Raw genomic sequence first — 11,595 nt, 5'->3', positions numbered from 1 at the left:
GGTAGATACCTATCTATCTTCATACTCTGGCCACTGTGGCCTGCCTCCCCGCCTCCTCCCTGACTCCAGTTCACTTTACTGCTGAGGACCTGCTTGCCCCACCACTTCTGTGTCCCCCCCACGCCCACCCTACGGTCTGCCTTTTTTTTTTTTTTTTAGTATTTATTTATTTATTTGGCTGTGCTGGGTCTTAGTCGCGACAAGCAGGATCTTCGTTGCTGCGTGAAGGGTCTTCAGTTGCAGCTCGTGGGATCTTTTTAGTTGTGGCATGAGGGATCTAGTTCCCTGACCAGAGATCGAACCCGGGCCCCCTGCAATGGGAGTGCAGAGTTTTAACCACGACCACCAGGGAAGTCCCTGCCTATCTTCTAATGCACCCCTGTCATGACTGTATGTGGCCTGGGCTGCTCTTTGTTCTCTTCTCATGGGACAGGCACTGGGTCTCCAACCTCTTGGCGTGCCCAGCTGGAAAGGTAAGAAGCCCTGGCCGGCAGAATACTGGGGTTCCAGAGGAGGAGTCACATAAGGGAAATCATTTGGGACTTTCAGGACACTTGGAACCAGAGTGACCAAGTCGGGGGGATTACCCCGAGACCAGGGGCCAGTGTTGAGGGAAAGTGGGAGAAGGTTGTGAGGGGGTGGGCTGGGATGTGGCCCCAGGAGGGCAAGGGAGCAGGGGTCTGGCGGGAAGGAGTGGGGGCCAAGCAGGAAGGACACGGAGCAGTACAGGGTCCTTCCTTAGGGTGCAGTGAGGGCTTCCTGTCTGGGTTTGGGGCCTTTTGCAGTGGTGGGACTTGAATAGGGTTTGGGGCTCTTTGTATTATATTTCAAGTTCTGTAAGTTGGCCAGAACTTATGGCCTCAGCCTGTGCCCCCACTGCAGCACCTATATGTTGGCTGCCCAGTTAGCTGGGCCCTCCCAGGCCAGGCCGCGTGGCAATTCCTGGCTGAGTTGTGGTGTGTGCGTCGGGGCTATAGGACAGATGGTGTCTACAGCCCTATCTTCTACGCTCAGGTCACCCAAGGTTATCTCTGCTACTGAGATCCTCAGTCACCCAAAAACGCAAGTGGACTGACTCCCATCCTGGGTGAGAGAGAACATGTGTGTCATTCCAGGAGTTGGTGACTTTCAAGGACGTGGCCGTGGACTTCACCCAGGAGGAGTGGGGACAGCTGGACTCCCCTCAGAGGGCCCTGTACCGGGATGTGATGCTGGAGAACTACCAGAACCTTCTTGCCCTGGGTAAGATGGCTCCCAAGGTGAGGAGGCCGCAGTCTGGGCATCCACCAGTCTGTATGTGTTCCTGAGTCTTCCTTGTGGTATATGCCCCAGGCCCTTGTGGCACCAGCTGACATCTTTGCCTGGAAGTGTGGCTGGTCCTGGGGTGGGGCCCAGAGGAAAGGGAGGGGGTGGACAGGGCCCTGGAAGCCCAGCCTGCCCTAGATGGGGCATGTCAGTACCTGTGGGGTCCTCAGACACACACGTCAGTATGGGTTCCATGTCTGAGGCCCCCTTCCTTGGAATTGGCACCACCTCTCCCTGCCTCAGGCCGCTGGGGCCACTCCAGGGCTGCTGGGCTTGTGGGCTGGTCTGGAGAGCACAGCACCCAGAGCCACGCCGCTTTCTCCCTCCACGCAGGGCCTCCCGTCTGCAAGCCAGATGTGATCTCTCACCTGGAACGAGGCGAGGAGCCATGGTGGGCGCCTAGAGCTGTCCCTGGAGGGGCTGGTCCAGGTGAGCGGGATGCAGTGGGAGGATGTGGAGCCCCACCCCCACTGCCCCATGGGGCCTGCTCTCCTTCCGCAGTCCACTGCCCTGCTCCGTCTGCACCTGCTCAGTGTCCCTTCTGCTCCTCTGTCCTCCCCCCGCCCCCTGGCTCTTTTCAGAATCCCCTGGCTTCTCCAGGGCTCCTTTCCCTCTTTCTTCCTCCTCTTCCCTGCTCACCAGCCTGCCTGCCTTGCCTTGAGCACTCCCCTCCGCACAACCCTGAGCTTGCGCACTCTCTCTCCCCCTGCTGGTCTCTACTCTCTCTCCTGCACTTACCTGTTCTCCTGGCAGATCTCAGCCCTGAGCCCAAGCGCCGCACCTCCGCCAGCTCTCAGAAGGTAGTATCTCCATTTCTTACAGAACCAGAGTGGGAGCCGGAGCCTGAGGTGGAGGAGCCATGGTCTCAGCAGCTGTGCGTTTACAAAGAAGAACCATCATGGGAGCTGATCGCAGGTGGGCTGGCGAGGTCCGGTCTCCACAGCCCCGGTCCTGGCGACAGGGGCACCCAGGGGGCCCTGGCGACTGCTCTGTCACAATGTGAGGCCGCCAGGGACGGTCCCACAGAGGAGCACCGATGGGGCCATGTGGTGTCTGAGGAGGCTCTTGGCCAGAGGTGTGCCCTCCTGGCCCAGCCCAGCCTTCCCGCAGAAGGAGCCTTTCCGGACGGCTGCGTGGGGAGCGTGCAGTCCAGCAGAGCCAGGCATCGGAGCCCGGGTGCCGGGAGTGGCCCATTCACGTGTGGTGAGTGCGGCAAGGCCTTCCAGCGAAGCGCAGCCCTGGCGCTGCACCGGCGGTGGCACGCGCGAGAGAAGGCCTACAAGTGCGGTGAGTGTGGCAAGGCCTTCACCTGGAGCACCAACCTCCTGGAGCACCGGCGTGTCCACACCGGCGAGAAGCCCTTCCTCTGCGGCCAGTGCGGCAAGGCCTTCAGCTGCCACTCGTCCCTGAACGTGCACCGGCGCGTCCACACAGGCGAGCGGCCCTACAAGTGCGGCGCCTGCGACAAGGCCTTCAGCTGCAGCTCGCTGCTCGGCATGCACCTGCGTGTCCACACCGGTGAGAGGCCCTACCGGTGCGGCGAGTGCGGCAAGGCCTTCAACCAGCGGACACACCTGACGCGGCACCGCCGGATCCACACCGGCGAGAAGCCCTACCGGTGCGGCGCGTGCGGCCGGGCCTTCGCCTGCCACTCGTCCCTGACGGTGCACGAGAAGCTCCACAGCGGGGACAAGCCCTTCCAGTGCGGCGACTGCCAGAAGGCCTTCAGCAGCCGCTCCCGCCTGACGCTGCACCAGCGTGCCCACACGGGCGAGAAGCCCTTCAAGTGCAGCCAGTGCGGCAAAGCCTTCAGCTGCCACTCGTACCTGGTGGTGCACCAGCGCGTCCACAGCGGCGAGAAGCCCTTCCGCTGCAATGAGTGCGGCAAGGCCTTCAGCTCCCACTCCTACCTGATTGTGCATCAACGTGTCCACACCGGCGAGAAGCCCTTCGACTGCAGCCGCTGCTGGAAGGCCTTCAGCTGCCACTCGTCGCTCATCGTGCACCAGCGCGTCCACACTGGGGAGAAACCCTATAAGTGCGGCCAGTGCGGCCGGGCCTTCAGCCAGAATCACTGTCTCATTAAACATCAAAAGACCCACTCCGCAGAGAAGCCCTTTAAGTGTCATGAGTGCGGCGAGGTGTTCGGCTGGAGCGGCCCCCTGGCAGAGCACCGCAGGCTCCACAGCAGGGAGAAGCCCTTTGCCGTCCAGTTCGACAAGCGCTTGCTGAGCACTTACTGCATGCCTGGCAGCCTACTGGGTACAGGGGGCTCCGGCGGGAGCAGCGTGGGCCCTGTCGATGCCCTAGGCGTGGCTGAGCTCCTGGGCGTGGTCCCACCCTTGGCCAGCAGGAGTTCCCCGTGGGCAGCAACCCCAGAAATTAACTCATGTGTGCGAGAGACACCCACCTGCCCACCTGGAAACACCCCTTAAGGCTGTCACCTCCTGGGAAGGGATCCACCGTAGGAGAGGAGAATTGAGCACGTTTGAGGATGTACCCTCGTCCTGGTTTTTTTTTTTCCCCCGGTCTTTTCTTTGATGGGTTTGGAAGTCACTGAGGGGGCACAGATCTTCCCCGCATATGAAAAGGAGGTATGTCAGTCATGTGTCCTTGGACAGCCTCTTGGTGTGATTTCGATCTGGAATTTCCTTTGTAAACTCTTATGTTTAGAATGATAATTTTTAAAAAAAACTGAATTATGAACAGTATTACTTCTAAGTGAACTTGATATTCCAGGAGAGGAGAATAAGCTCAGGTGGTGGGCATTTTGGAAAAAGCAAATTTCCTGGACTCGCTTCACTCACATAGCTCTGCTGCAGAGTCATGTTGTTAGTGACAGCGCAGCTGTCTTGGAACCTGGCCCAGCATCCACATAGCCGGGTCCTAACATGCCAGCCTCATGCCTGGCCACCTTGTCCATGCTGGAAGCTGGAAGGACACAGGGGTGTGCCTCCAGGGTGCAGTGTTGGCACACAGGTGTCTGGAAGCACACCTCCACCCCGGCTGGCAAGGCCACCTGCAGGGCCGCTCAGGTACCACGTAGCTCAGCCCTGTGAGAGGAGCTGGGCCCCGTGCTCCCCGGAGAAGGAAAAAGACGGTATTCATCTGGGACTCGTGCCATTTCTGCTCAGTTCTAAGCAGATATAAGCTGCCTTCTCAGTGATGATACTTCACATTTGTATAAAGTGCTAGAGTTTATGAAATGCTTTTTAGTATACTTTTTAAACTATGGAGGCAAAATAACCACATTACAGAAAATACGGAATTAAGGGAAAAACACCCATAATTCTTAATAAAATTGCATTTCGCACTTTGGTACGTTACCTTCTGCTTTTTGATATTGCATTTTTACATTAAACACGGTGTATACAGTCAACATTCTAATCTTTTTCCCCTGCTTACCTGCATAGCAGGACTTCTTTTTCCCACGGAGCCTCACTGTCTTTGGAGCTGTCCTTCTGGATGGGGGCGTGATGTTCTGTTAGCTGTTTTTTTGTTGGATGCAGAAGTTATTTCCAAGTTTTCACTGTTACAAGTCATTTTTCATATAGCATCTTTTTGCATTATCCTTCTTTAGCGTTGTCTTAGAGTAGATTTCTAGAAGTGAGAGTGTTGAGATAAAGGAAATGAACAGCTTAAGGCATCGTTTTAGTATATTTTTGGTTGTGTGATAACAAAGTAATACCGTCTCAGTGTGAGGAGAACCGACAGTAGTTGTCAGGCGCGTCCAGGTCCCGGAGGCCGACGCTGCTTCGAGCTGGGTCCAGACGAGCTTGCTTCTGGGTGCCACGGCAATGATCCCAGGTGTCCGCCCCCATCGTTCCTCCAGCGTCCCTGGGGCCAGTCTCAGGCCCTTCCTCCATGACAAATAGGGAAAGTTCTATTGGACAACTGCATTGGCAAAAGATAGATAAAAATCTCGGTTTGATTCATTTTCATACTCATTTTTCTTATTTTAAAAGAAATTCAAATGCAAACATCTTGGGGGACCCCGGACACCACACCTGCTATCTGCCTGGCGGGGCTGTTAAGTCCCTCAGCTGAGAGCAGCACCTTGCTCTTTGATAACCGGTGAGGTTGAAATGGAACGTGTTCTTATTGTTGGTCTTTCTTCTTGAAAACTGTTTGAAATACCCTTTGGCCCCCTTCCATTGAAGTCTCGATGTTCTTTTATTTACATATAAACTTTGTTTTCTGATCATACACATAATACATGTATATTGAAGAAATTTGGGGAAAAAAATCAATTTTATAAGAATTAAAATGACCCTTAGAATCAGTTCACAGGTCATGACCTGGAGATGGATTTCTTTCTGTTTTTTTTCTCTGCGTGTATACATGTCTTTTTTTTTTTTTTTTTTTTACAAAAAAAGTGTAAAGGGCTTTATTATAGGCAAAATTATTTAAGTCAATAAATAAATTTTTAAGGAATTGTACATGTTCTGATTCATTCCACTGCCAATCACCTTAGCTTCTCCAGTATTAGAGTAATAATCTTCAAAGTAGCCCTTTCAAAAAAGAATTTTTGCTCAGTCCATAGTTGTGATAGTCAGTCCACAATTTTTTAAGTTGGGCTTCTTTGATCTCTAATGGAACATTGACAATACTTCAAAAATTCCCCTCTGGGCTTCCCTGGTGGCACAGTGGTTAAGAATCCACCTGCCAATGCAGGGGACATGGGTTTGAGCCCTGGTCCAGGAAGATCCCACATGCTGCGGAGCAACTAAACCTGTGTGCCACAACTACTGAGCCTGCGCTCCAGAGCCCTTGAGCCACACTCCTGAAGTCTGGCATCTAGAGCCCGTGCTCTGCAACAAGAGAAGCCACCACAATGTGAAGCCCGCGCACAGCAACAAAAACCCAGTGCAGCCAAAAATAAATAAATAAAATTAATTTTAAAAAAAATTCCCTCCTGTAGTCTTTGAGAACCAGTTTCCTCAAGCAATTTACTGTACAACCTTGTTTAGGGTCAGGAGATGGATCTGCCTGGTTCTGAATTTTAGACACCCTGTAAACATGCATTAAGTTCAAATCATATTAACTCCTAAGCTATCATACCCTAGAACAGTTAGCATATGCCAATACGTAAGATAAAAAAAGTTTTGACTGTTAGGTTTTTCACAGTTTATTAGCAACTCTGTCTTGTAGTTCTTCTCCACAGATCTAGTCCTGTGAGAAAGGAAACCACATAGTTACTCTGTGAGGTGTTTCCAACCATGTAAGTCTACAGAAAAAGCCCCATCAATATAGACCTCAACTACACACGCTTTTTTTTCTTTTTCTTTTTTTTTTTGGCTGCACTGCACAGCTTGCAGGATCTTCGTTCCCTCACCAGGGACTGAACCTGGGCCATGGCAGTGAAAGCTCTGAGTCCTAACCACTGGACCGCCCAGGAATTCCCAATCACTTTTTATATTTGCCATTTTGACACATTAAGAATGTTACTTGTTCCTGGGCTTCCCTGGTGGTGCAGTGGTTGAGAGTCCTCCTGCCGATGCAGGGGACATGGGTTCGTGCCCCGGTCCGGGGGGATCCCACATGCCATGGAGTGGCTGGACCCGTGAACCATGGCCGCTGAGCTTGCGCGTCCGGAGCCTGTGCTCCACGATGGGAGAGGCCACAACGGTGAGAGGAGGCCCATGTACCGCAAAAAAAAAAAAAAAAAGAATATTACTTGTTCCTGAGCTTCCTTGGTGGCGCAGTGGTGAAGAATCCGCCTACAAATGCAGGGGACACGGGTTTGAGCCCTGGTCCGGGAAGATCCCACATGCTGCGGAGCAACTAAGCCTGTGTACCACAACTACTGAGCCTGCGCTCTAGAGCCTGCAAGCCACAACTACTGAGCCCACGTGCCACAATTACTGAAGTCCACGTGCCTAGAGCCCATGCTCCGCAAAAAGAGAAGCCGCGTGATGAGAAGCCTGTGCACTGCAACAGAGTAGCCCCCACTTGCCCCAACTAGAGAAAGCCTGTGCACAGCAGCAAAGACCCAATGCAGCCATAAATAAATAAATAAATAGATCGATCTAAGGATGATACTTGTTCCTGTTTTTGACTGTTCTTCTCTTCATATGAATTGTCTAGTCCTATCTTTTGTCCACTATTCCATTCTTTTGTATACACACATGCATGCAATATATAAACATGCAATATACACATATACATATATGCAATACAAATATACATATCAATATATATACATGTATACATATAATACATGTATACATATATACAATATATGCATACATATCAATATATACACATATATACTTATATACAATACACACACATATGCAATATGTACACACATATTTGGAATGTTCATTTTCTTTGTTACTGCATTTTTAGTGTACAGAGGTTTCTGAAGTCTGTGTAATCAGGTCTATTCAATTTTTCTTTATATTTTTACTTGGCTCTAAGAAAGCCCTTCCTTAAGTCCCTTTTTGGTTATATTATACATTTAACTCTTAAATCAATCCATCTGGGATGTAAAAATCTAAGGTCCCTGCATCGTTCTTGAACTGCATTCCTTACTGGTCCATAGGCCTGTCTTTTCCATTATTGCTGCTCCATCATTCACTTTCATAGATGGTAGGACTGGGACCACATTTTAAGAACGTCTAAAACAAAATTTTTTTTTTTTTTTTTTGCAGTACATGGGCCTCTCACTGTTGTGGCCTCTCCCATTGCGGAGCACAGGCTCCGGACGCGCAGGCTCAGCGGCCATGGCTCACGGGCCCAGCCACTCCGCGGCATGCGGGATCTTCCCAGACTGGGGCACTAACCCATGTCCCCTGCATCGGCAGGCAAACTCTCAACCACTGCGCCACCAGGGAAGCCTGAAATTTTTTTAATCTATTCTTCCAGGTGATGCAGGAATCATTTTCTCGAAACTCAGCCTCTTCATGCCCCTGCATATCTCATTGGGATTTTGATTAGAATTGACCAGTTTGTGAAGAATTAACATAGTTCTATATGATATTAGGTCTTCACATCAGAGAATATGGTAAATGACTGTCCATTTAAGTCTGCATCTAACCATCAGAAAAGGTTTATAGTTTTCTTCATATATATTCATATATTTATTCTTAAATTCAGTCTAATTTTGTGGGGGTTGTAAATTGGCTCTGTGATAACATATATAGAACAACTCTTGACTGTGGGTACACTTTTGTATATTTATTTTACACCAAGCAGCTTTACTGAGTCACTCTAGAAGGCCTCTAACAGTTTATTGGTTTATCCTGTTTTCTAGGTAAAGTCATTACTTGGAAATAAAAAGCTTGCCTCTCCTTTTCATATAGATAGCCTTTTGTTTCATTTCTTCTTAAAACCCACATTGCCCAGCACTTTAGAGCAACACTGTGTTGGTGGCAGTGGTCACCTGTGGCAGACTTTGTTTGGGGTGAGGAGCAATACATGTCCACCTCAATGCTTTGGCCTCTAAAACCATCACAGCTGTGGTGGTCACAGTTCTGACCAACAAAGTCTGCTACAGATTTTGGGGAAGTCTGCTTTCCTGATAGGAGATACTGCTCCTTCCTCCTCCTTTCTTCTTCCTGGAACTTGGATGCAATGCCTGGAGGTGTGGTAGCCATTTTGCAACCATGAGATAATTGAGGACAAAGACCCACATAGTGGAATGGAAAATAAAAGGATCCTAGGCCTTGAATGGAATTTGAGCAGCCATTTCAGCCATTGACATTCAACTTCCTGAGTTCTTGTTATGGACTTTAGCTGTTTTTCTCACATTTGTCCTTCCCCACAGTTGTATTCCTCACTGATACAACATCTGGTTGCTTGAGGCACAGCAAACCAAAATGCTGAGACACCCAGGTCTGTAGCCAAGCGAGGAGAACTAGCCTCAGATCTGTCTCCTCAAAGGCAAGGATCTGGGGTACTTATGGGATGAAGAGTAAAGCAGCAGGGCAGTCTGAGTGGTGTGGAAAGGTGATTAGAAAAAGGTCTTATGACTGTTGTTTTGTGCAGGTGTAACTAAGCTACAGGCCTCTGCATGTTCAAAAAGTCACTGAGGACTTCCCTGGTGGCACAGTGGTTGGGAATCCACCTGCCAATGCAGGGGACACAGGTTCAATCCCTGGTCCGGGAAGATAGCACATGCCATGGAGCAGCTAAGCCCACTCACCACAACTGCTGACCCTGTGCTCTAGAGCCTGCGTGCCACAACTGCTGAAGCCTGTGCACCTAGAGCCCATCCTCTGCAACAAGAGAAGCCACCACAATGAGAAGCATGCACAGCACAATGAAGAGTGGCCCCCGCTCGCCGCAACTAGAGAAAGCCCACATGCAGCAACAAAGACCCAAAGCAGCCAAAAATAAATAAAATAAAATAAATAAATTTAAGAAAAAAGAACTAAAGATTGTACCTCACCAAGTATATAACGTGTTAGCATAGAAGTAAAATGCATTTTAAAAAAAAACTTTTTTTAAAGAAAGAAAGAAATGTCATTTAAAAAAATGTTGCAGAGCAGACACTCATGCAGGCCCCCTTGGAGGGTGGCTGGTCTTATCCAGTCATAACCATCTCAGCTTAAACTAGACACTGCTGACTCCAAGGTCCTTGAAAACAACTTGGGCAAACACCTTAATGTTTAGGCTCCAAGCCACCTGGAGGGCACGCAGTCTTAAAATGGCCTTGATGAGTGACAGCAAGTGGAATAGATTTGACTGATTATACACAGGTTCAGCCCACTGCCCATTTTTGATTGTTTCTCAACCTTGAGGAAGATGGACAATGGCCACTCTGGCCACTTCCTACTGATAAGGGGTGTAGACCTAACAGGGGCTTGAGGAATGACACTGTTTAGCACTCATTTGAGAATATTCTCTTGTCTGGTTTCAAGTTAACATTTGATCCCAGTAAACATATCACCCTCAGGCCAACTGTTAAGGCATTCATAGACCCAAAATTGGTCATCAAAACCAGACAGGGGAATTCCCTGGCATCCAGTGGTGAAGACTCAGTGCTGCCACTGCAGTGGGTGTGGGTCCGACCCCTGGTCAGGGAACTAAGATCCTGCATGACCCACGCTGTGGCCAAAGAAAAAAATAACCACAAAGTGCACCCTAAGGGGGCACATAGAATGTCAGGTATATTGTTAAAATTTAGGCTCTTACTGGGACTTCCTTGGTGGCACAGTAGTTAAGAATCCACCTGCTGGTGCAGGGGACACAGGTTCAATCCTTGGTCCAGGACGATCCTACATGCTACAGAGCAACTAAGCCCGTGTGCCACCACTGAGCCTGCACTCTAGAGCCTGCAAGCCACAACTACTGAGCCCACGTACCTAAAGCCCATGCTCCGCAACAAGAGAATCTACAGCAATGAGAAGCCCGCACACTGCAACGAAGAATAGTCCCCGCTCCCCACTAGAGAAAGCCCGTGTGCAGCACAGAAGACCCAACACAGCCAAACATTAAAAATAATTAATTAATTAATTTTAAAAATTTAGGCTCTTACTTATAGAGATTTTAGGGAATTCCTGGTGATCCAGTGGTTAGGACTCCACGCTTTCACTGCTAAGAGCATGGGTTCAATCCTTGGTGGCTCAACTAAGACCCCACAAGCTGCACAGCACGGCCAAAAAAAAATTATACACACACATACACACACATATATATACACATGTACATATATCTACACACACACACGCACATATATATATATACACACACACATATGGGTTTTATCTAGGACACTCAGGCAGGGATCAGTGTCTTACCTTTTTACATGTTGGAGCATCTGGATCTTTATTCGTTTGGCTGAAACACTTAGGAATTAAATATGGAAGGGATTTAAGCTGGGGAAATAAGAACCATTTCTACAATATCCTAATCAAGTATGATCTTGACGGGGGCTACACACACCAGGGCTATTTATTTTTATCTGAGGACACAAGGAGAGAACCGAATTTCAGCTTCATCAAGGAAAGATGGGACAGGTGATGAGCCTAATCTGATATGTTATCTCTGAAGTCAAGGAAGTTAGGGATGGTTGAAAAATGAGTGACAGTCACAGTCAAGGGGTCAGCATGATCAAATACAGAAAGAAAGTTTGGATGACAAATTCAACAGCTAGAGAGAGATGACCTGTTTTTGCCAAAGTCTGAGAAATCCGAATCATTAAATTGTCTTTCCAAGCCTGAGAGGTTAGAAACAAAGAAAGCATCACAAGAGAAAAGAATAGTCATTCTGGCAACTAGCAAGATATTTAAATTGCCTTCTGGAAGAGGTAAAACTGTCACTGTATGCAGATGACATGATACT

At 49.2% G+C, this 11,595-nt stretch overlaps 1 protein-coding gene across 1 annotated transcript; it reads left to right on the top strand.

Annotated features, from left to right (window-relative positions):
• The first annotated feature begins 1,109 nt into the window (after nucleotides 1-1,109).
• On the top strand, nucleotides 1,110-3,691 carry ZNF74 (zinc finger protein 74). The gene is given in 4 exon segments (XM_007472072.1): nucleotides 1,110-1,242; nucleotides 1,639-1,734; nucleotides 2,128-3,645; nucleotides 3,648-3,691. Coding segments are annotated over 4 exon segments (1,692 nt in total). The 5' UTR covers nucleotides 1,110-1,208.
• Nucleotides 3,692-11,595: the final 7,904 nt, after the last annotated feature.

Source organism: Lipotes vexillifer, unplaced genomic scaffold (assembly GCF_000442215.2).
Source record: "Lipotes vexillifer unplaced genomic scaffold, Lipotes_vexillifer_v1.1 scaffold987, whole genome shotgun sequence".
NCBI classification, from domain to species: domain Eukaryota; kingdom Metazoa; phylum Chordata; class Mammalia; order Artiodactyla; family Lipotidae; genus Lipotes; species Lipotes vexillifer.
Note: the sequence above shows the minus strand (reverse complement) of the source record. Positions and strands in the feature narration are given on the sequence as shown.